The sequence below is a fragment of the Numida meleagris genome, chromosome 4 (genome assembly GCF_002078875.1).
Source record: "Numida meleagris isolate 19003 breed g44 Domestic line chromosome 4, NumMel1.0, whole genome shotgun sequence".
NCBI lineage: Eukaryota > Metazoa > Chordata > Aves > Galliformes > Numididae > Numida > Numida meleagris.
Window position 1 is genome coordinate 26,324,986 of NC_034412.1, and position 21,873 is coordinate 26,346,858.

The 21,873-nt window shown below is 38.6% G+C and overlaps 1 protein-coding gene across 5 annotated transcripts; it reads left to right on the forward strand.

The window, feature by feature from the left end:
• TMEM144 (transmembrane protein 144) lies at positions 168-20,947 on the forward strand. 5 transcript variants are annotated; one of them, XM_021396722.1, is made up of 12 exons: positions 346-413; positions 4,069-4,265; positions 5,339-5,461; positions 5,909-6,008; positions 6,517-6,597; positions 8,230-8,311; positions 9,024-9,097; positions 9,910-10,028; positions 11,297-11,416; positions 11,879-11,976; positions 15,063-15,116; positions 15,844-18,033. In XM_021396722.1, the coding sequence occupies exons 2-12, from the start codon at positions 4,127-4,129 to the stop codon at positions 15,925-15,927; spliced, it is 1,074 nt and encodes a 357-aa protein (XP_021252397.1). In that variant the 5' UTR covers positions 346-413; positions 4,069-4,126; the 3' UTR covers positions 15,928-18,033. The 5 variants fall into 5 exon arrangements, with proteins under 5 accessions (XP_021252396.1, XP_021252397.1, XP_021252392.1 ...); XM_021396721.1 differs by lacking the exons at positions 346-413; positions 15,063-15,116; positions 15,844-18,033 and adding exons at positions 168-294; positions 19,901-20,947; XM_021396717.1 differs by lacking the exons at positions 15,063-15,116; positions 15,844-18,033 and adding an exon at positions 19,901-20,947.

The window sequence follows — 21,873 nt, forward strand, 5'->3', positions numbered from 1 at the left end:
AGAAGGCCTGTGCTGTGTTTTTAAGGCGGTCGATGCAAGCTGACATCTGGGAACTGTGCTTCAAGAGAACAGAGAGAGATGTTTGCTTCATTACTAACACGCTGACTAATAGTCTATGCTTTAATTGCTACGGGTCAAATCCTTACAGGGCAAACAGCGAGAAGTTCCTTGACATATGCGTGAAATATTTCTTTTTTACGACTTGGGTTTGATTACTGAACAACGTAGCGGCTACGGTGGCTAGTCACCTCAGCCCGGGGGCCTGCCTCAGGGCCTCGCTGCCGAAAGCGGACGGTAGGACCTCCCCTAGCCTGCTCGCAGTCAGGGCAGCGGTGTAAGGGGCGGAGGGCGGAGGCGGGCCGACGCGAGGGGCGGGGCAGGCCGGGCGGGAGGCCGGAGCGGCGCGGCGGCGGGTGAGGCAGCGTGGCGGGGCTGGACTGGGCCGGGGATGGGGGAGCGGGCGCTTGGGAGGGGCAGTTGCTATCGGCTTTTCCCCAAGCGGTGGCCGAGTGCTTGGCTTCCGGGAGCCCGGAGAAGCTCAGCCGCACTCTGCTCACTCGTGTTCCGCCTAATGGCGGCAGTGAGGCAATGGCAGCCTGCTGTGGATCGTGGCTCCCTTCCATGCGTGTTGGTGTGAATAAGAGGAGCAAAGTCTGGCATTGCAGACTGCCCATTTTTCTGTGCTGCTTGCTGCCGCTTAGTTAAAGTGCTGCCTGACGAACGTCTTTCAAAAGCATTTGTGTTAGGGAAGAGCAGAAACGCTGGTCCAGCAGCTCGCCAGTGGGCCTGGTGTCACCTCAGCAAGTCGCTGTGTCACCAAGGAACCGACAGGAGCATCCATTAGAATGAGGATGAAAATATCCATCCTTCATGGCAAATAGGAAAAATGTGCAAATTAGCAATGTGAGATACAGCTTCTAAACAAACCAATTAAATGGGCGTGAGCAATTTCAGATTTTGGCAGTACTGTGGACCCACCTTGTGATGGGAGCTCGCTTCTTGCATTCACAGCTGTTTGCAAAGACTGCAGCGTTGTGTTACTGTTGCAGTAAGTGAACATAACAATCACAGAATGTCTTGGGTTGGAAGGGACCTCAGTGCCCACCCAGTTCCAACCCCCTGCCATGGGCTGGTTGCCCCCCACCAGGCCAGCTCAGGCTGTCCAGGGCCCCATCCGCGCTGGCCTTCAGCACCTGCAGAGATGGGGCACCCACAGCTTCTCTTGGCAGCAGTGCCAGGGCCTCACCGCCCTCTGAGCGAAGAATTCATAAAGGAACATGCTGGTGTATTTCTGAGGAAACAGTGAAAATACAGAACCCAAACTTCCAATGAGGTAAACCATTGAAGTTAGTGGAATAAAGCCAATGTATTCCAACAAAACTGTTACCTCTGTGGCTAAGAAACCCAGAAATACCCTTCAGTAAGGGCTACTTGCAGAAGAACTTCTTCAGTAATGTCAACAGCTGTCTCTGACTTGCAGATACAAACACTGTGTTCTGACTTGCTGGCAACTTCAGCAATGGCCCTGCTTTGGCATTTGTTAGCTGTAAGCCATTGGAGATGCATAAGCTATTCATCTGGCAGTTACAGGACTGTAGATGACAAAAGAGGCTTTTCAGGAGTCCTCTGAAACTCTCAAACAAGACAAAGGTTATGGTCCCAGTATGTGCAAAAAAAGTGCAGTTGGCTTAATGCTGTATTCCAGTTCATTATTTGCTCTTGACATTGGATCATATAATCATAGATTAACTTTAGTTTGGAAGGGACCTCTGGCAGTCATCAACTCCACACTTAAAGCAGTGCTATCACTGAAGCACTTCCAGTTGCTCCAGGTCTTGTCCAGCTGAGCTTGCTCTTGAAGTCATTAAAATGGAGTTGGAAGTTGGCTCTGACACTTAGCTAAATTTGGAGTGTAAGTGTCCAAAAACTTGGAGAGTTGCAGAGTTTTCATTAACCTTAATGGAGCATACTCCTCAATTAACTGAATGTTGTGAGTTTTGTGTCATATAGTTTTACATTTGTGCTATTGTCTTCAATGTGCAGTTTTTTATATCTAATAGATACTATCTTGCCCTGCATCACACAGATTTTCTCTTAGTGGATACAAAAATGAAGTATTTTTTATGTATCATTTATCTGTAGATTAACAAAATTAAAAAGGATGATAAACCACTTTGAATTTGAAAGGTTCTTAATATTTTACCTGAATAGTGACTTATTTTTTCTTATTTATTTGAAAGCTAAAAAACTGAATCCTCCATTCATAGAGGTGCAATGTGATCAGCTTTATTTCTATGCCTTTAATAAAATAAAGCCTTTTCCTGTGCAAAAGCCAGCTCTTGTGCCTTACTTGTACATGAAAGGCATTTAATGTACTATGAGTCAAGCTTGATGGCACGAAGCTAGCTGATGTAAGCTTTTATCTATTCTGATATATTCTTGTGATGTCACAGTGTTTCTTAGCCTGTGAATTCAGCCTTGGAAGAAATCTCAGCATTATTACTTCCACTGCACAGTGTCTTCTGGTCCCAGGTAAAACGTACTTTACAGAAGTCTTAAATACAGTGAAAATCACCTGGAGGAGGTTATCTTCTAAATCGGTAAGGAAGGTGAAGTGTAAAGGAGAAAAAGAGAACTGAAATACCTGTGCCATTGTACCTTTGTGGTGTGTCTTCTAGATGTCATCTATGTTTGTTCCTAAGTATTTAAAGAAAAAAATGATCTTTCAAGGAGAGAAAATATGGAAACTAAATGGTAACAGTTCTTATGGGACTGAACTTTTCACTTGCTAATACAACTGAATAAATTCAGCCAGCACTGATGACTCTGCTGAAGCTTGGATAAAAGCTCAGCCTCAGCAGATGTGGTTCTCAGTGTCCTAAGGACTCCAGAGAAGCTGAGGCTGGAGGGTTAAGCAAGATGAAAGTACATACTGTGGCTCAGCTCTTCCTTTTTCACAGAGTGCAGTTGCAGCACCCCTTAGCTGACTTGGCAAAATTTCCTCCATCCTTTTTCGGCTTCTTTCCTCCAGACAGCACTTAGTCCACCATACTGGGGAATCTCAAACTGCATTGGGATGTCATTATAATCAGTGTAGGCAGTGTTATATCAACAACAGGATTGTGTACCTCTATAAATATGTATCTTTATACTCACAGAGTAATTGGTTGATTTTAACAGTGAAAATCTTTCACAGAAAAGAGAAAGTCCTAGAGTATAGGATAAACATCCACTAAATTACTTATTGCAAGTCAAATATCTTATTGCAGGTTACAATTCCAAGTGCTTCTCTTGTATGTTTTGAGATTATATTGGAAGGATTGTGTTATTATAGTTGTCTTCAGAGCCACTTTTTCTGTCAAATTCCTATCAGAACTGTATGGGACACTTCTGTTGAGTATAATCTTAAGATGAATCTCCCACTAAAAGAACAAAAGAGGTTATTATGAGATGAAAAAAAAATCTTTGCCTTTCACATGTAATTCTATGGAATGAAAGAAGAAACTGTTGAGGCAGCTTCTCCTTCTGCTACCCAGAGGGAAAGATGAACCTTTATGCCTGCTTTGTACCAGCTAGAGCAATTACTGTGGTTTGCTTATGATCCTTTGTGGAGCTCACTATGGCATCTGTTGAATCTCTGTGCCCATGCATGAATTCTAGGCAGCGAGGTTGCAATTTACTGTAGCTTCCTCCAGTAATGGTTTTATCTAATTTTCTAATCCCTGTTTTTTTGCACACTTGTGTGACTAGTTTCTGTACAGGAATGTCATGATCGAGTGTCTCCCTAGGCAGCAACGTTTCCCATAAGTCTCACAGATTTGAATCATCTGCATTCATGGAGTTGTGTTTTCAAACACGCTTTCTGTGAAGTTGATTATGAAATGCATAAATTGTTTTGTGCATCTGTTCTTAAGTGGCACGTGATTACAGTTTTATAGCATGGGATTCTATGGTATACTTCCCAGTTCTTTCAGACTTCTGAGGCAGAAATGTAGGGTCCTTTAAGTTTCTGAACTAGATTGGTATTATTTAATACTCTGTATGTTTAATTCTGCTCTCTGATTTCAGAATCTCTCAAGACCTGCAGCAAAACAACTCTACAAAAAGAGACACCTTCAAAGCAAAAATGAGCATTGGAGGAGCTTACAATACCTTTAACATCAGCAATGGAACAGATCTAGCTGTTGGATTTACTTCTTCCACAGTAGCCGTTCTTCTATTTGGGACAAATTTTGTGCCTGTTAAAAAATATGATACTGGTGACGGTAAACTTATTTACATTTTTGCTTTTATTATTTTTGCTAGTTGGAATAATATTTCACCAACAAATGTGAATGTTTCTATGGATAGATTTATTAGTATCAATATATTCTTGATCTGTGCTTGAACTTTCTACTGTTAGAGTATAAAACAGTATTGCAATAGTTCAGGGTATGGTAAATCTGTTTTTGTTGTGCAGTTTAACAATAATGATGATTTCATGAGCATTTCCCAATAGAAAGTGAAATGTCCTTTCTTTTGGCATCATGGGGATTCTCGAATACATACAGTGTTATTTATAACACTGTAGAAGTTGTTGGACTTCGGAGTATTACCCTTTAGTTGTGAACCTAAGATAATATGAGACCAATAAGAAAAGGACATTTTTATACTTCTAACTAGTAACACAGTGAGAGGAAACATCACTTCTATTTTCTTACAATTTCCTTAGAACTTTATCACTTTATGATAGTAGTTTCATGTTGTATTTGCATGTTTATGTGAAGCATAGTCAATAACCAAATCCGCAGAGGAATACATCTATTACCATGTTATTTTAATACTATTATGTGCATTATAGACTCTCTCTTTTTTTGTATCAAATGCAGTCCTAACAGGTCAAGGATAGTTTAAAGTAAAAGTCTTAGCTCAGCTGGCATAAAGTTAAATGATCTGCATAGTTGACCTTTAGAGATTCTACGAAGGTAGGAGTGATTTGTCCAAACTTTGTCATCCTCAGTGTTCTGTACTAATGAACTGGGCCCTGAAGGAGTTTTGTCTTGTTCAGTCATTTGCACTACGTGCTGCTGGGGTGGTGGGAGAAACTAGCAGTAATTTCATATCCTCTTTGTCAGAAATTGATCCGAATTTTCATGCATTTGAGAATTGGGCCTGTGTAAACATTGCCCAGCAAATTTTTTTTGATAGAGAGTGCATAACAGGGAATAGATTGACAGGAGGTAACCAAGTTTCTTTTTCTTCTGTACTGTTTAAGGTAAAACAGTATGTTTAGAGGTAAGAGACTCACACTTGCAATGTTCTGCCATTTTTCTCTTGTGTGCATTTGCTTTTTCCATAGGAATGTTCTTCCAGTGGATTCTCTGTGCTTCCATATGGATAGTTTCTTTGGTGGTCAATTTAATCCAGAATTGCCCCCAGTTTTGGCCTCTGGCTATGGTAGGAGGTTTTGTGTGGGCTACAGGTAAGTGTTCTAATGCTTGAAAAACGAAGTAATCCTAACTCATCACAAAAACAGCAACAGAAGTATTTCCCTATATGAAGTAGTTATTTGGCTTTTCTGGTTCTAGTATCGATGGAGCTTTACTTTTAGAGCAAATATTATTGTGAATAGTAATGCTGCATATGCTGGATGGCCGCACTTAATGCTTCCAGCTTTTTATTTTATAAAAAGCAAATTCACACAGAAAATAACTTTTAAAATGATGTAGAGGAAAAGTCAGTGTCTTAATGTATTTATTTTTAAAAAATGCTGTTGCTACCAACCTGCAATTGCCTAAATTGTATCCCCTTCTGAACATTCTCAGGCTAAACTGATAGCTAAAATATGGAAGACCACAGTCTAGTTTATAACTGATTTTAATGATGGTGTTGTAGGTTGTTTATTTTATTTTATTTTGTTGTTTTTCAGGCAATGTCACAGTTGTCCCTGTTGTTAAAACCATAGGCTTAGCTCTTGGTCTTTTGATATGGGCTTCTTTTAATTTGCTGACAGGCTGGGCAAGTTCCAGGTGAGCATTTTAAATCATACATTACTAATGTTAATCTTTCTTTGTTAACAGTTAGAGTGTAAGCAGTATCACCAGTAAAGAGGATTTATCATACGCAATCTTTTTCTTTCCCTGTGGAAAGTAGTCGGTTTAATTATTTTATCTTTTTTTGTTTCCTTTGCCTCAATAGGAAGAAAAATGCCCACTCATCTTCATTAGCATAGTTGAGTAAATAAAGAATATAGGTTTTTTACATAAAACTAGAACAGTCTTCTGCAGCATGGGTTGATAAAATAATTTAAATTAACTTTGATTTTTAAATACCCAGATTCAAAACAATCAATTTCAATTAAGTTAAAGATTTTTTTTAAAATAAATATGAATTTTTGCATGCCAACTGAAGCATCAATCCAGTATTTCTTGTATAAGCTTAAGCAGAATTATTTCTGTGAATAAAGAGTTTCAAGACTAGGTTATAATATTTGGTATGCAATCAGTGCAGCTAAGAGAAACTACTTAAATATTCCAGACTTGGATGGTTTGGAATTGACCCAGAAGAGGTAGCAAGACCAGTCTTAAATTATATTGGAGCTGGACTTTCACTGTTAAGGTAAAAAGTTATGATTAATTTTTGTAACATAAAACATATTTTATAACCACAGGAAAAATCTTAACCAGCAGGCAAATGTATTGAAATATTTTTTGCAAATTGATTTACCACAAAATTCGTGAGGTGTCCATACCTGTCCTTTTGTTTCCATACCTAGATTTCAGTACAGAAACATATTTTTATGCTGGTAGACATGGTCAAGACAAATCTGTGGTGCAGTAATCTTAGTACCCTGTCTACCTTACCTCCAACAGCTGCCAAACGATGGCTTCCTTTGGGATCTTTGGAAGGACTTCTCATTTTATTATTAGTTTATTATTTGTATGAGTTCACGTTTTGAGCCAAACGTAGAGTAAAGGTGGTCTTTCAGCTAGCAGTGTCTGTGCTTTCCAGCTGGTTGGACAAGGAGGTCTTTCCAGGAACAGAATGGCGTCTCTAAATGCAGGAGCGGTGGGCTTGCCATAAGCATGCTTAGCAATAGATGCACAAAAAAATGCACAAAAGAAGAGAGTTAAGAACTTGGAGAAGGTGGAATCCATCCTTGATTGCTAGGAGAGAGTTGCTGCCTTACTTTCGTGAATTTTGCTTCCGCTTTTTTCTAAGAATCTGTAGCTTTTTACCCATTACCAGTGCATGATTTTGAGAGGCATTTACTAAACGGCAGCAGTGCTACTATTCCTGCCTGATGAATTCATTCAGCTCACCAGCTGCTTCCTGCCTGTTCCTGAGATACCACAAAAAAGTGATCAACATGGGAAAAGATCCTTACCAGACTTGTTTTCCTGGCAAGCTGCACAAAGCATATGTATGTTGTTCTGTAGAGCTCAGAAGCATGTGTTTCATTTTAGCCTCATGGGTGGGACCTGCGCATATTTAGCTAGTCCCTCTGGAGGAAGCTGGCATCTTTTTGTATTTGTCCCTATGCCTTCAGCAGGAGATAAATCACTCTTCAAATGGAGACATTCTGTTTATGGCTATGAGAAAGAATTGGTTGAACATTAAATTATCTTTCTGAAAAATAATTTAAAAAAACAGTCCAGAACCTGACAGTTCTGATTACGTACACTTACCTGATTTCTGAGAGCTGGGGTAAAAGTAGAAATGTTCCCCTTTCTTTATTTTTATGAGTCAGTGCATTGGAGCACCACTAAACAGTACTCCCTCTCCGTCTGTATGTGGCTCTGTAGCAGCAGTGTTCTCCAATGTGCACGTGATAGAAGACTCAGAATGACTAATTTCCCTTGAGCACAAATCCAATTTTGTGCAGGTTTAAGTCGTTCCATATAGAATTTTCATGTAGATGTTTTGACTATATGTAGTGGTGTACAAAAGAGCGCTGTTAACTAGCACAACTATTGTTAGCATGTGGTGTGTAGTAGGAGACATTTCAATACCATTATATAGAAGAGAGAACTATAAAGACTAAAATAAGATCAGTCTGTTTGTTTACTTCTGCTTAAGTGGTTTGTTGAAACTATTCAAAGCAATTGCATTTTAAAAATGTGTTGAACTGAATCTAGGATAGTAATGACAATAATATGCTTCCAAATACACCTTTTGTCTCTGGACAATAAATGTTATATCCTTGTGATCTCACTTGCGGTATTCATTGGTATGTTTTTCTCTTCTGAGTGCTGTCATATTTCTTTTTATAAAAACTGAAGTCCAAACTTCTTCAGCTTCATTAGAAAGCACGCCATTGCTGAGAGAATGTGTAAGTACTCTATAATTGTTACTTAAAAGCAGTGAAAATGTGTAACCATTTAAAAACAACAAAAAACTGCTTAATGTTAACATATTTTGTTAAAATTCATGGCGAACTACGTGAAACTACATAAATATGCATTGATTGTATTGTATTTGTATATTCAGACAAATGTGAGCAACAGAAAAGGCTTTTCCAGGTGTTCTTTCTCAGCTTTCAACTTACAAGTCCTTATCGCAGAGGTTGTATTATAGACAGCATGTATTTCTTCCCTATGAGAGGAAGCAATTTTAATTAAAACTTAATTATAACAGCAGGAGAATGCTTAGGGGGAGGGGAACTGAGCGTTTAAGAGTTATCCACCAGATTGTTGCCACATTACAGAACCAGTCCCTGATTCACAGCACAGGACAAGTTTTGAAAGGCAGACCTGCATGCAAATTTTAAAAATGCTAGTGAGTGCTCTGTTACACAGTAAAGCCAAAACCCATAGCCAATCACTCACAGACTTAGAGATAGATCCATTTATTACTGGTAGGTTTATTTCTGAAATTTTTTCTCTTTTTTTTAATTCCAGAGTATTTGTCTAAATTCCTCTTGATTTTCCTTCCATTACCATTTTCTTAGAGCAAAACTGCTATATTAGTACGATGTTTGAGATGCTGTTTTCTTTTAAAAGGGGAAAAAACAGGACTGAGTAAAAACTCTAATTTTTCTGCAGTCCGTTAATGCTTCTGAAGATACCTCTGATGACTCATGGGTGAACAGACTTTCTCCAGTAAAAAAAAGATTTGTGTAAGTCATAAACAGTTCTTTTACTGGTGCACACCACATGGCTAGAGAACGCAACTGAACACACAATAAGAACATAATTTGTTTTCTAGTTTCCTGGCATAGTCATGCAATAATGAATAATACATGTATCTGTATATGAATAGCTGCCAAGCTAGTGGAATAATTTTCTTTTGTGTTCAGTGTGCTTTACCCTACCAAAGAACAACATTTGCAGAGTAAATATCAATAGTAATTAAGTAAGTACAGAGCTGGTTTGTATGTGGTTGATTGGCACCCCAGCGTAGAAGGAATCAAAGCTTCCAGGTGTAGCTTCCAGGTGAAGACACCTGGAGAAGGCATGGCAACGTGGTAAGTAAACAGCAGAAGTGGACCAAGGTGGAAGTGGTAGCTAGTAAGGGGACTGCTGGCTGCTAATGCCTTGGTTATCTGGGGGTGCAGGAGGGGAGCAAGGAGGCAATGATCCTGGAAATCTTTGTATAGAAAACTGACTGCAAAGTGAAGCTGAGAGTGGGAGCATTTTAACTGTATTTTTTGTTAGTTTTCTCCTAGCTTCACTTTTTAAAAAATATTGCTTGGTTGATGTGGTTAATACAGATTGCAGGTTCTTGAGACAACAATTGTCTGTATGACTTGGCTATGAAGTGCAGGAAAACTAAGTTACTGTTTTGAACAATTTCTGCACTAAAAAATAAAAATGTGCTAACACATCGTTTTTATGGCATTGCTAGCAATTTTCTTGGACATTTTAAGTGTATTACTTAGTTCCCTAATTAACACTAGGCTCTTTTTTCTGATTTTTGCTCTTTTTAAAGAGGATGTAGCCTAGCTGTAGTAGCTGGAATACTCTACGGTTCCAGTTTTGTACCAGTACTTTACATCAAGGACCACGGAAGAAGAAATGAAACTATATATGCAGGAGCAAGTCAGTTTGGTAAAGGACCCTTCTACTTTATGCCATTATTACATAGTGGTCTTCTGCTTTCATAAAGGCACAGGGTGAAACTGTTCTTATTGCTGGAAATACGGTGACAAAATACAAGTTCTGCACTATGTTATGTGTAATCGAGTTTGTTACTGTTTTAATACTAGCACTCCCTTCTTCCCAGAGGTGACTTACACCATTAGAAGAACAATGGGAAACAACCCAGAAGATCCCATACTTACCTCACTTACTTCACATCTTGTGAAATGCAGTTAACACTTTCAAAGTAGCAGATTCATATGCCAGGAGCACAAGGGGCAAGAGCTCATTCAGTTGCCAAATTAGTATGCTAGTAAAGGAAAAGAAGAAGGCAGAACATAATTGGTGAGCAGAAGAGATATACAAAAGTTTAAGTAATTAGCACCGTATTGTTTTTTAAATGGAAGCCTTTTGTTGAAGTGTAATAGCCAACTTCAATGCTTCTCAAGAAACATTTTCTTAAAGATTTCATATAATTTAGCAATTAACACCAGCAGCAGCTTAAGAGCAACACACCACTAGGACAGAACAATGTTGCCATTAACAGTGTTTACTACATCATGTACAATTTCTCTTGAATGCAGCAACTCATATTCTCAAACTGGACACAATGTATTATTATTGTAGCTGCCTTTCCTGATGAGGGCTCACAGGTCCCAGGAGATAGATATCACCTTGCTACGTGCTTCAGCTTTCCCACCTTGGGAATGTTCTATTTAGCACCTACCCAATCTGTAAAGGATTTGGTTTTGTTAGTGATTATAGTGGTCAAAATTGCGATGCATTCTTCAAGATAAGAAAGAAAGAAAAAAGTGCTGTGTTTATCTTCCATAGTGTGTGCAGTTATCTTACTTTTAAATGTATAACATAAAGGAAAAATAAGTCCCCATCACTTTTGTAGCCTCATTTAAGGATTTTCTCAAGATTTTTATAAATTAATTCAGTAGCTTGACTCATAGAGTTACAAAAGTAACAAGTCACAGAAATGCATAAAGGCTTGTGATGAATGCTAGAGTCAGTGCAACATTTAATTCATGTTTAATGTGATATGTATGACTGACCAAATCCATCCACAGTCAGTCTGTTAGATATGTTAATCATAACCACAATTGAATTTGAATTGTTAGCAGTAGCATTTTATGCATGTTTGTCTATATGAATATGATCAGTGAAATAAATTTAGTTAAAATTAATAGCTGATATTTTAGGCTAATTCAGTTTTGCAATTTCTCTTTCAGATTTAGATTATGTTTTTGCACACTTCAGTGGAATATTTCTTACAAGTACCATCTACTTTTTGATCTACTGTGCAGTCAGGAAAAATAAACCTAATGTTTATCCCCAAGCCATACTACCAGGTATGACTGTTAAACTAGTAGCTAATCACTGTTAGTTCTTCATACCTTACTGCAGTGATTAATTCAGTCTGTGTGCTGGAGCTGTAGTTAGCCTTTGAAGTCTCTTCATTTGACTTTGTTTTGAAAGATACTCCTATTAGGCTAATTAAGGTTAGGAAACAACCTTAGTTTTGCTCTAATCTGAAAAGTGACATTGCATGCGGTGGATTTTCAAAAACTAACTCCCCCAGAGGAGAGAACACATTGCCCAGGAAATTGTCAACTTTAATGACCATTTGCTACTTCAGTTGAAGTAGCTGATTTTATCCCTTGAGCTTTGGTTTAGATTATCAGAGCTAGCTTGTTAGAGTAGTTACTGTACTAAAATATTCAGTTTTGCTCTCATGCTATAAATACAGATGTTTCACAAGTGGCTGTCTATACTTTGCTGAACATGTTTTTGATTAGAATTTATTTTTCTAGGGTTTGTTTCTGGTGTGCTTTGGGCAATAGCCAATTGCTGCTGGTTCATCGCCAATCACTATCTCAGTGCTGTAGTCAGCTTTCCAATAATTACTGCAGTAAGTATATAACAAGAAAATTTCTGACTAGAATTAAAGTGAAGGTTCTTTTTCTCCCATTTGTGGAATTAAGTTGAAATTTTGACATGCCTAGAGCTTTTTTTTCTTTTTTTCCCAAGAATATGCATTGCCTCTTTTGCTTGTCTGTGCTAGCCTTTGTTTTTTTAGAAACCTTTATGACTGTGATAAGCACCGTTTTGGCCAGTGAAAAGAGGAAGAGTTGAAATTAAGAGACTTCAAATTGTCTAAAAGCCAATGCTCTGGAAACTTAACTGTATTAATATTAAATAGTGAACTGAGGTGATTGAAGGAAGAAAAGTTACATGCTTTCATCTCACCAAGTATATATTGCTCTGGATTTTTTCAGTTGTTATTTTTATACTGGATGAGTTATTTTTCTTAATTAAGCCAAGTATTTTTTACTATAGTTTGTGAACACATGTATTGTTGAAAATAATTTTCTTACACATAGGCAGGGAAAATAACTGTTTGATTCCTGCTTATGATACTGGATCTTTCAAACAGTTAACATCCAGAAGTTGTATAAATTCCATCACTGTCTCAAAATAAAAATTGCTTTGACTCTCTCAAGACTCTACTGAAAGGTGGAGCAAAGCTGGATAACTTCCGGCAAATTGAAGTTTGTAAGTATCAAAACCAAAGTTCTGCTGAACAGCTCTATTTTGGAAGAAAACTAATGAAACAACAGAGATTAAAGTTTGCTTCAAGATGCAGTTAATCAGAATGAACTCTGCAGTATGCAATGGAAAAAAAGTCTTGGCATCATTCTAATTAGAAACTGAAGGATTAATGGAAAGCAGCTTTGGTAACTTTGGTTATCAGCATACTTACGGGGCAAGGCTATAAAATCGTTAAATGAAAAGTTCTGAAGACAGCACTGATGAGAAACTGCCTGTCTTTCACTGCAGTTTTGGAATTGCTCCTTTACTTCGCCCTAGAGAGAATTTCAGCTATTCATCGTGTCCCTTTAACAATTTGTTTCTTTTAAAAAACGCAGTCCTCTGGCAATGTGAGTTATCTAGAATGTGAAATAGCGCCTTAATTATTATGTAAGTAATACTTTGCAATTTCGGTAAGAAATAGCATGCATAAAAACGTTCAGCACAAGATACTGTTTCCTGCTGGCATAAATTTTTGTCCCATTGAGTGTACTGGAGATGGAGAGAGGAAGATGCTTGTCCAAACATCTGTCAAGTGTTTCGGGGAGCAGCTGTAATGGGAAGCATTTTCAGAGAGTTTCAGACATTTTCTTATCAGACATGTGAATTCAGATTGTTGCACCCACAGGAGAATCATAGAATTAGCTAGGTTGGAAAAGAACTACAAAATCATCCAGTCCAACCATCCACCTACCACCAGTAACCCCACTAAACCATGTCTCTCAACACTATATCTAACAGTTTCTTGAACACCTTCAGGAACAGTGACTCCACCACCTCCCTGGGCAGTCCATTCCAGCACCTGACCACTCTTTCAGAAAAGTAGTATTTCCTAATGTCCAGCTTAAATCTCCCCTGGCGCAACTTGAGGCCATTCCCCCTCGTCCTGTCACTAGTTACAAGAGAGAAGAGGCTGACCCCCAGCTCACTACAACCTCCCTTCAGGTAGTTATAGAGAGTGATAAGGTCTCCCCTGAGCCTCCTCTTCTCCAGACTGAACAATCCCAGCTCCCTCAGCCGCTCCTCATAAGGCCTGTGCTCCAGACCCCTCACCAGCTTCGTCGCCCTCCTCTGAACACGCTCCAGGGCCTCAATGTCTTTCTTGCAGTGAGGGGCCCAAAACTGGACACAGTACTCGAGGTGCAGCCTCACCAGGGCTGAGTACAGAGGGACAATGACTTCCCTACTCCTACTGGCAACACTATTTCTGATACAAGCCAGGATGCCATTGGCCTTCTTGGCCACCTGGGCACACTGCTGGCTCATGCTCAATCGAGCGTCGACCAGCACCCCCAGGTCCATTTCCTCTACACAGTCTTCCAGCCACTCTGCCCCGAGCCTGTAGTGTTGCCTAGGGTTGTTGTGTCCAAAGTGCAGGACCCGGCACTTGGTCTTGTTGAACCTCATCCCATTGGCTTCATCCCAGAGATCCAGCCTGTTCAGATCTCTCTGTAGGGCCTCTCTACCCCCAGGCAGATGGACACTTCCTGCCAGCTTGGTGTTGTCTGCAAACTTACTGAGGGTGCTCTCAATGCCCTCATCCAGGTCATCAATAAGGATACTGAAGAGGACAGGCCCCAGCACTGACCCCTGGGGAACACCACTTGTGACTGGTCTCCAGCTGGATTTAATTCCATTCCAGGTTGGCCTGACTTTTAAAGACAGACGTAAAGAAGGCATTGAGAACGTCAGCCTTTTCGTTGTCCTCAGTGGCCACATTCCCAGCTGCGTCCAGTCGAGAATGGAGATTCTCCTTGAAAAACCATACTGGAAGTGTCTGGAAATTATCAACTTAAACCTCTGTTTGCTGTTAGCTAGGAAACCTGTAAGACAACATCACAGATAAAACAGTAGTTTTCCTGACCTGTCTTAACTGGCTGGCTTTGTGCTTTGTCCAGATCCCTGAAATACAGGAAATAACGTTTATGTTCCAGTCTCTTCATATCATACCAAATGACAAAATCAAACTTTCTTGAACAGATTAGTCATAGAAATAGAGGAAATGTTAGGAATATCCAATGATGGCTGCCAAAAAAACCTGAATAGTCCTCTGAAATGTGGTGATAGAGGAAAGTCTATAGTTTGGGCTAAGGTGAGGCGTATTATTTGAGGTCTCTAAAAGAATGTGTGATAACTAGTATAGACTCCGCAGTGTAATTTAGAAAGAAATTCTGCCCTCTGTAAAAACGGTCTTTTACTTTTTTGGCCCTTCTTGATTATTTTTTGTATCTTATCTTCTAAAGACTTTGGTGATGGTAATGCTTTTTCCATGAGTGCTGTAATTATATAGGATGGAAAGACCTAAACTTGCTATCCAGTCGAAATACAACCATCCTGAAAACAATAACTGGAATGTGGCACACTTTAAGGAAATGCTGTAATGTACAAATGAATCTTATTCTGTAGGGTCCTGGCTTTATTGCTGCAATGTGGGGAGTCCTCGTATTTAAAGAAATCAAGGTAATCATTCTAGGACTTTTACCTAGTCTCTCTCCTGCTTGTCTCTAGCTTCTAGAACAGCATTACTTGTTAAAGAGCTGTCTCTCTTTAATTTTTCCCCCTTACAAGTATTGCATTATGAAGCTGAAAGCCATGTCATGCAGTAATAAGTTTTCCAAGAAAAATTAAGAACTTTGAACAAGTCTTACAGGAATGAAGATTGGAATTCCATAGCTATGAGCAGCAGTGGGAGTAAACAAAGGCTGTAGCAGGGTCAAGAAGCAGGATGCCAAGCATAGCCTTTATTTGAGCTAATTCTTTCAGTGGGGGCAGGGGAGTTAGCAGTTGTCCCAAAAATCACATGGGCTAGTAGACCAGGATCAGATTCTCTAAAGAACCAAACAGTGAGTCAGTTTGCCCTTCTGATTACTGGACAATACAGAGATTTTTAAACTGATACGCACAGGACAGGCTAATTTACTAGATGTTAACATAACATGGCTGAAATTATTTTTCTAGTGGAATTTGAAGCATAGCACTGTAGCCCTAAGATTGCCTTTGCTATTCTGTCCAAGATTCATAGCTATGTAATTTGCTATTACAGATCAAATTACCTTTTCATATAATGGATAGATTCATTTTATCGTAAAATTGAATGAAACCCTGTTCTTTTATTTTACTTTTTTTTGTGTGTGAAGAGATATAGATTATGGCATATTTTTATTTTTCTCTCCTTTCGTCTGCGCAGGGCCTGAAAAACTACGTATTACTCTCAGTAGCGTTTTGCATCATTTTGGCTGGATCACTCTCCACAGCTTTTTCGAAAGTTTAAAAAGGATCATCTTACCAGTAGATGGTGCTACTGTCTCGTATAATCAAAAGCACAGTGGTGGTATATACCGATGGTTATTTGCGCATTGCATGTCCAACATTTATCATAACATTTTTCAGGGACGTAAAAAAAAGAAAATGTTCAGAATGGAAGAAAATCTGGAAATTTTTATTTCTGCATTTCAATGATATCAAAGGATCTTATTTAAAAAAGCCAGATGATTTTAGAGTTACTGGTTTTGCTGGATAGGTATGAAACTTGCATTATCATAAATTGCAGTTTGCTGCTGTGATGGTGGAGAAAGGGAGTCAGTATTCATGACCATGATGTGAATCGTTGAGGTTTTTCCTGCACTCTTGTTGAGTGGACTAAATCTGTCTAGAAAAGTGCTACGCTCAGACTGCAGTCGTACAAAAAACAAGAAGAGCAGCAGTTTAATTATGGTTTTTCATCTAATTTACAAGCTCTATTCATGGACACACATGACGTACTTTGATAACCACAGCTTGAAATTTTTAGCATGTTGAGATTAAACTGTAATTTCATTTTAAATTTTAGTCTGGAAAAATCATAGAATGGCTTGGATTGGAAGGAATCTTAAAGATTATCTAGTTCCCACTGCTGTGTAATCTATTCCCAGCTGTGCTAGGAATAAACAAGCAGCATTACTTGAACTGGGGGACCTAGTTTACCTCTAACCTTGACCAGCTGTTTCCCATCTGTCACTCCATGAAGTTCTGTAGGCCTTGTCCATTCCTGCAGTATCCTCTTTTGTTTGGTGCTGTGAGTATCCTGAGTGCAGGTGTCTTGGGTTCTTCCAATTTTTACTCTCTCTTGAGGGATGCTTGTAAGTTCATGTCTGTTATGGGCCCAGCATTTTTCTGCTGGATCGGGTTGTAGGAAACATTTGAATCTACCAGGGGAGGTGCACCTTTACGCTTCCTCATTTCTGCAAAGCATTATTTGGTTTTCTGGAACAAACTCACAGCAATTGCTTATAAATACATGCAATTTTATATGGTCCTTCAGTCTGTGTTGTAAAGCTATGAGATGTGACAACTTAATTGCGTATTGTTAGGGCGTTCATTATGATTCTTGTTTGGGAAGACTCAAATATTGGCTTTGTTAAATGCTTTTTAGCACATTCCATATTGGATTTGTCTTTTTGCCTTGCCAGTAGGAAAATTTAAAAAATGAACAAACCATGATCTCTTTGCAGCTCTTATCTATTAAAAATCCATTATGGTAATGTGTCAGAATGTATGGTTTAAATATGTATTTATTCCAACTATGTTCTCATGATGGTCACTAGGAATATGTTGGATAAGTATTCCACTGATTTCTGAGATGTTCCTGAAGTTTTTAGTTTGAAGTACAGTTTTAATGTTAAAATGCTGAACTCACAAAGATCTGTTTATAGAGCTGTTTATACACAACAGTCTGACAGCAAATGTTTAATGAGAGAAAATTCTCAGCTGACCTAAGTGATCGTGGCTCTGCTTATATCAGCAAAGCCCTGAGTTTTTATACCAGTCAAACAACTGACGTGGAATATTTCTTCTTGTTGTTTTTCTTTGTATATGTAATTGAAAGAAAAACAAAAGTAGGACCAAGATGGAAAAATGACACTTCTTGAAGAAAATCATTATGTCATGTATATGTCTGGGTCTGTTTAATAATTTCTAAGAATGTATTTGAGCTTGTTCGAAGAATTTTTATCTGGTAAATCCTTAAAAGCAAACTAATATTTCAAATAAAGGTTGACTGGGAGTTTCCAAATTAGATTTTTGTGTGAGTGTGGTGTTGGGTACTCAGCATCACCTGTTCAGAGTTCCCACACCTGATTATTCCTTTCCTATGTTTATTATCAGTTTCCCTTCCTAGGCTCACTACTTCTCTTCCTCAATATCTTTTATTCTTTCATATTCCTAGTAAAAATTATTATCTGGAAAAAATAATTTACATACATTCACTCCTATGTCCTTAAAAGCAGCTAGTGAAATGTAGCCCATTTATTATCTCCATATACGTTTCTGTATTTTATCTGTGCTAGAATTTTCTTTTTCAGTCACAATTCAAGGTTGATTAAATACCAGTTCAACAGTCTGACTTGATCCCTGAGCGTTTTGCGTCTGGTATGAAAACAAAATGATGGTTAAGATGATGCATGCTAGCAATTTTTTTATTTTGACCCCTTGCTTTCAAATAGAAGGTTGAAGTTTAATGTAGTATTCCAGGATTATGCAGTGACAGGTGGATTCTACTCTAGCTAAATATGTAATCTTGGTAGCAAGTGGCTGTGAAGTGCTGTATTTTAGCTGAGGATATGTTTCTCACATACTTGATGCTTATCACAAAACATATCTTAAAAGATATATTCTCTTGAAACGCTGAAGATTTGTGCTGCTGTACCTAAGGGCCTATTTGCAAGAGCAATGCGATATTTTGCATTCATGGACCAGGGAAAAATCGTGGCCTCCAACAGATGAGTCATTTTTCCTTATTTACAGAGGGGAGGGGTACACTTGTTCAGGAATTGCAGAGCAAAAGCTGCTCCCAGCAGTCCTGGCACATCTGAGCTTTGATCCTGGACAAGGAAGAGCCCCAGAAATGCAAGGGCCACAGGCTCCAGGACACTTTGACTGTGGTTTCCAATTGCTTTTGTGTGCAAGGCTGGAATTTGTTGTGTAAAACCCAATCAGAGGTTGTATCCTCGAAGCGTACTGTGCCATCAAGCTCAAAGGAACAGTTTAGGCCGTTGGCTTGTGGTGAGTCCCAGAGATATACTTGCAGAGAGCATGTGTGCCCTCATCTTCAACTTCTGTTTCAGATGTTTGTGTCTAGCATTTTTAAGTGAAGTAGTTGAAATTTAGTTCTTAAATCCATACAGAAAGCTACTATTTATAGATAAGCAAAGCTCCATGGAATAAAAAATGTTTGCTTGGGTATTTTTAGAGGTTGGCAGCATTTCATATTATGTTTACAATATGAGCAAAAACATTTAAAAATTCTAAATTAAGCACTTGCAACTTGTGGTTCTAGCAGCATATGCGGCATTTTCTTGCCTGTTGGGAGGCTAGCCAACCTGAACATTTATTCTGTTCTTCCAACTTCGTAGGCATTGAAGTGAAGTGATTGCCTTCTGTTTTCCCTTTTATATTAAATTACTTTTAATTGGCACTTGGCAGTTTCTCCATATCCACTGTAGCTACTTCAGTGCAGTAAGTTTTAGCATCAAGAAAGACCTGTTCCAGTTAATAGATTTTCACCATTTAATTGGGTTTCCACTTGTGTTTCTCACAATGTGGGTCATGTCAGTTTTAGATTCTGCCACAACCCAGCTGTTCGCTACTAACAGATACTTCATACATCAAGGTTTGTGAGTTTTTATGTCGTTATGGGCAAAAAATTCAGCTGCTTAACTTATGTCACTGTTAAAATGTCATCTGAGAAACTTCTGTCACCTTGGTGTAGCATGTCAAGAAGACTGTATCCTTCCTACTTTGCATCTGATTGTAGTTACAGAACTAAGTCTTTCCTAAATCTTAACCTGTTTTTCTTGTTGCTTTCCTTTCATGAGAAAATTAGCTTTAATTTTTAATTGAAGTTAGATGCTCTGCAAACATAGTAAAATTTTAGCGTTGTGCTAAGTTTGGAAATCTGTTTGCTGTTTGTCTTGTTTAATCTAATTTCCTTGCCTTTACAGGTAAACATTTAGATGCTTTAAACATAGTTTTGCATATGATTTTTATCATATCTTAATATTAAATATTGCATATTAAGCACTGTCTGCTGTAGAGAATTTGTGTTCATGGCTAGTTGTGTAAAGTTTACTGCTCTCTATCATTTTTAAGTCTTCTTAAAAAGTCAGTATGATAATTGGAGCTGAAAGGACAAGAAAATGTTTGCTTCTGGGCTTCTATGAGATCTGCCCTGTCCAAGATTTGGACATCTCTTACGTTTCTTTCATCAGGGAAACAGCAAGATTGGACTCCAGCAGATGGATAATGAGCTGTTGCACCATGAAATCACTTCTGAAAACATTAAAGGTGGAAAACATCTCAGAAGCTGCAGCTTTTTGTTTAGTGACAATTTGCTAATGGAAAAAATATTCAGAATATCAAATTTTAGGGCTGCCATTGAAGCACTGCAAAGGATGTCATCTGTCCAAGTGACTGATGTGTCTGCAAAGTACCGTGACCCTAACTATGCAAATACCAGTATGCATCTATATAGGCATGTAGGATACACTCTGATTTAGATACTTAACTGAAAAAGAGCTGGTAGTCATTACAAGTAGCTGCCTGAAGATGTCAACTGTGTGATCAGCATGTCTGAAATTATTAAACAGTAAATGATGGAATCCTTAGAGTTGGAAGGAACCTTTATGGTTGTCTAGTCGAACTCCCCTGCAAGGGTATCTTGCAACAGCAGCATGCCAGTGTACAACTTCAGCCTACTCATCTCAAAAATAAATGTACAGTGGCATTTTTAGAAGTCATAAATACTGTAACCTTGACTTATACTGTAGAACTCCTCACCCTGAATTAGAGAACCAAAATGGAAAAATGTGCCAGTAAGTTAATGTGAATAAGGAATGGCTAGTCACTGCATTGTAATGCAAGAACAACTGAGCATTTAGCAAAGTTATCAGAGCAAAGATTTAAAAGATAAAGTGATTTTTCAAAGACAGCATAGTTTCAAATTTAAACTTCTCAGCAGATGTTGTAAAGATGAGTATTATAAATAACCGCTCCGAGACAGATCTTTTGCTGACTTCTACTATTCTATTCTGTGTATAGAATGTTCAATATTCATTTTATTAAGATGATAATGTAAATTTTGTGGCTGGATCAAATCTATCTGCACCTTTCCAGTGGAACTGACGTGTGATGCCTAGACTGCTAGTCTATCACTTAGAGTCTGTTCACGTTGATCTAGAATGTTAAAGTCAATCCAAATTTTACTGGAAATTCGGAAACAGCCTCTGGTTGATTTTATAATAAATATTTCAAACAAACTGTGCCTGTGAATGATTTTACTGCTTGTTCCTATAGCATCTGCTGTGGCCTCTCCTCTGTTTCTTACTGAAGAGTTGAGAAGCTTCACATGTGGAAGGCTGGCAATGGACATTTCTTGGGGCAGGTGGGGAGCTCTATAGATTATTGTTAGTGGCTTTTTTCTGTACTTTGGGAACGTGGTCTGAATGGAAGCTCATGTTCTCTTGTGATGGCAAGCACAAGGAAGAGCCTAAGTTACAGGACAAAACTCCAGAAAGCATGAAGAAGATTACTGAGAAAAGCAGAAGAAACAAGCTTTTAATTAGGATATGGAAAACAAGCAGGAATTCAATAAGTACGGATGACAAATCAAGCCAAGAGGAAGCAGTAATAAAATCAAAAAAGCAATGAAGCTGGAGTGAGAGTTTCTCATTATCTGGGTTGAGAGAACTTTCAGCAAGTTGATCAGAATCAGGCTTATTGAACCAATTAGACTTCTCTTGTAGGGACTGCGTCACGCTGGAGGGTAATGGGATGGAATAGCACCTCAAAACCTGCCCTTTGCAGGCCCACACGGCCAGGCACCGTGTGCCAAAGGAGGCACAGTCTCTGCTTGCTGCTGTCTGAGAACAGTGCAGTGTTCCCCCTACGGCTGCAGTGTGTCATCAGCATATTATTTTCCTAGTTACTCAGATAATCATTCCATTATTTCTCCTCGTGTCTGTTCTCAAAAACAGGACCTGGCACAAATTCCCATTGCTTTGTAGAGACTTCCTTTAAATATCTGTAGGCACTCAGGCTGGCTAATAATTTTTAAACCTATTAAGGGAAGAACAAAGAAGAAAAGCAAAACAGTGTTATAGTCCTCATATGACTACTTGAATGACGATCGGAAGCAAATTTAATTTGTTTAGAAAAAATATTCTTCAATGCAACTGAAAACATT

Excerpts from the sequence above, each read along its gene's own strand:
- TMEM144 (XM_021396721.1), top strand. The coding sequence starts at position 4,127 with ATGAGCATTGGAGGAGCTTACAATACCTTTAACATCAGCAATGGAACA. Across the intron at positions 6,009-6,516 it reads ACAGGCTGGGCAAGTTCCAG|ACTTGGATGGTTTGGAATTG; the intron begins GTGAGCATTTTA and ends TAAATATTCCAG. Across the intron at positions 9,098-9,909 it reads CCAGTAAAAAAAAGATTTGT|AGGATGTAGCCTAGCTGTAG; the intron begins GTAAGTCATAAA and ends CTCTTTTTAAAG.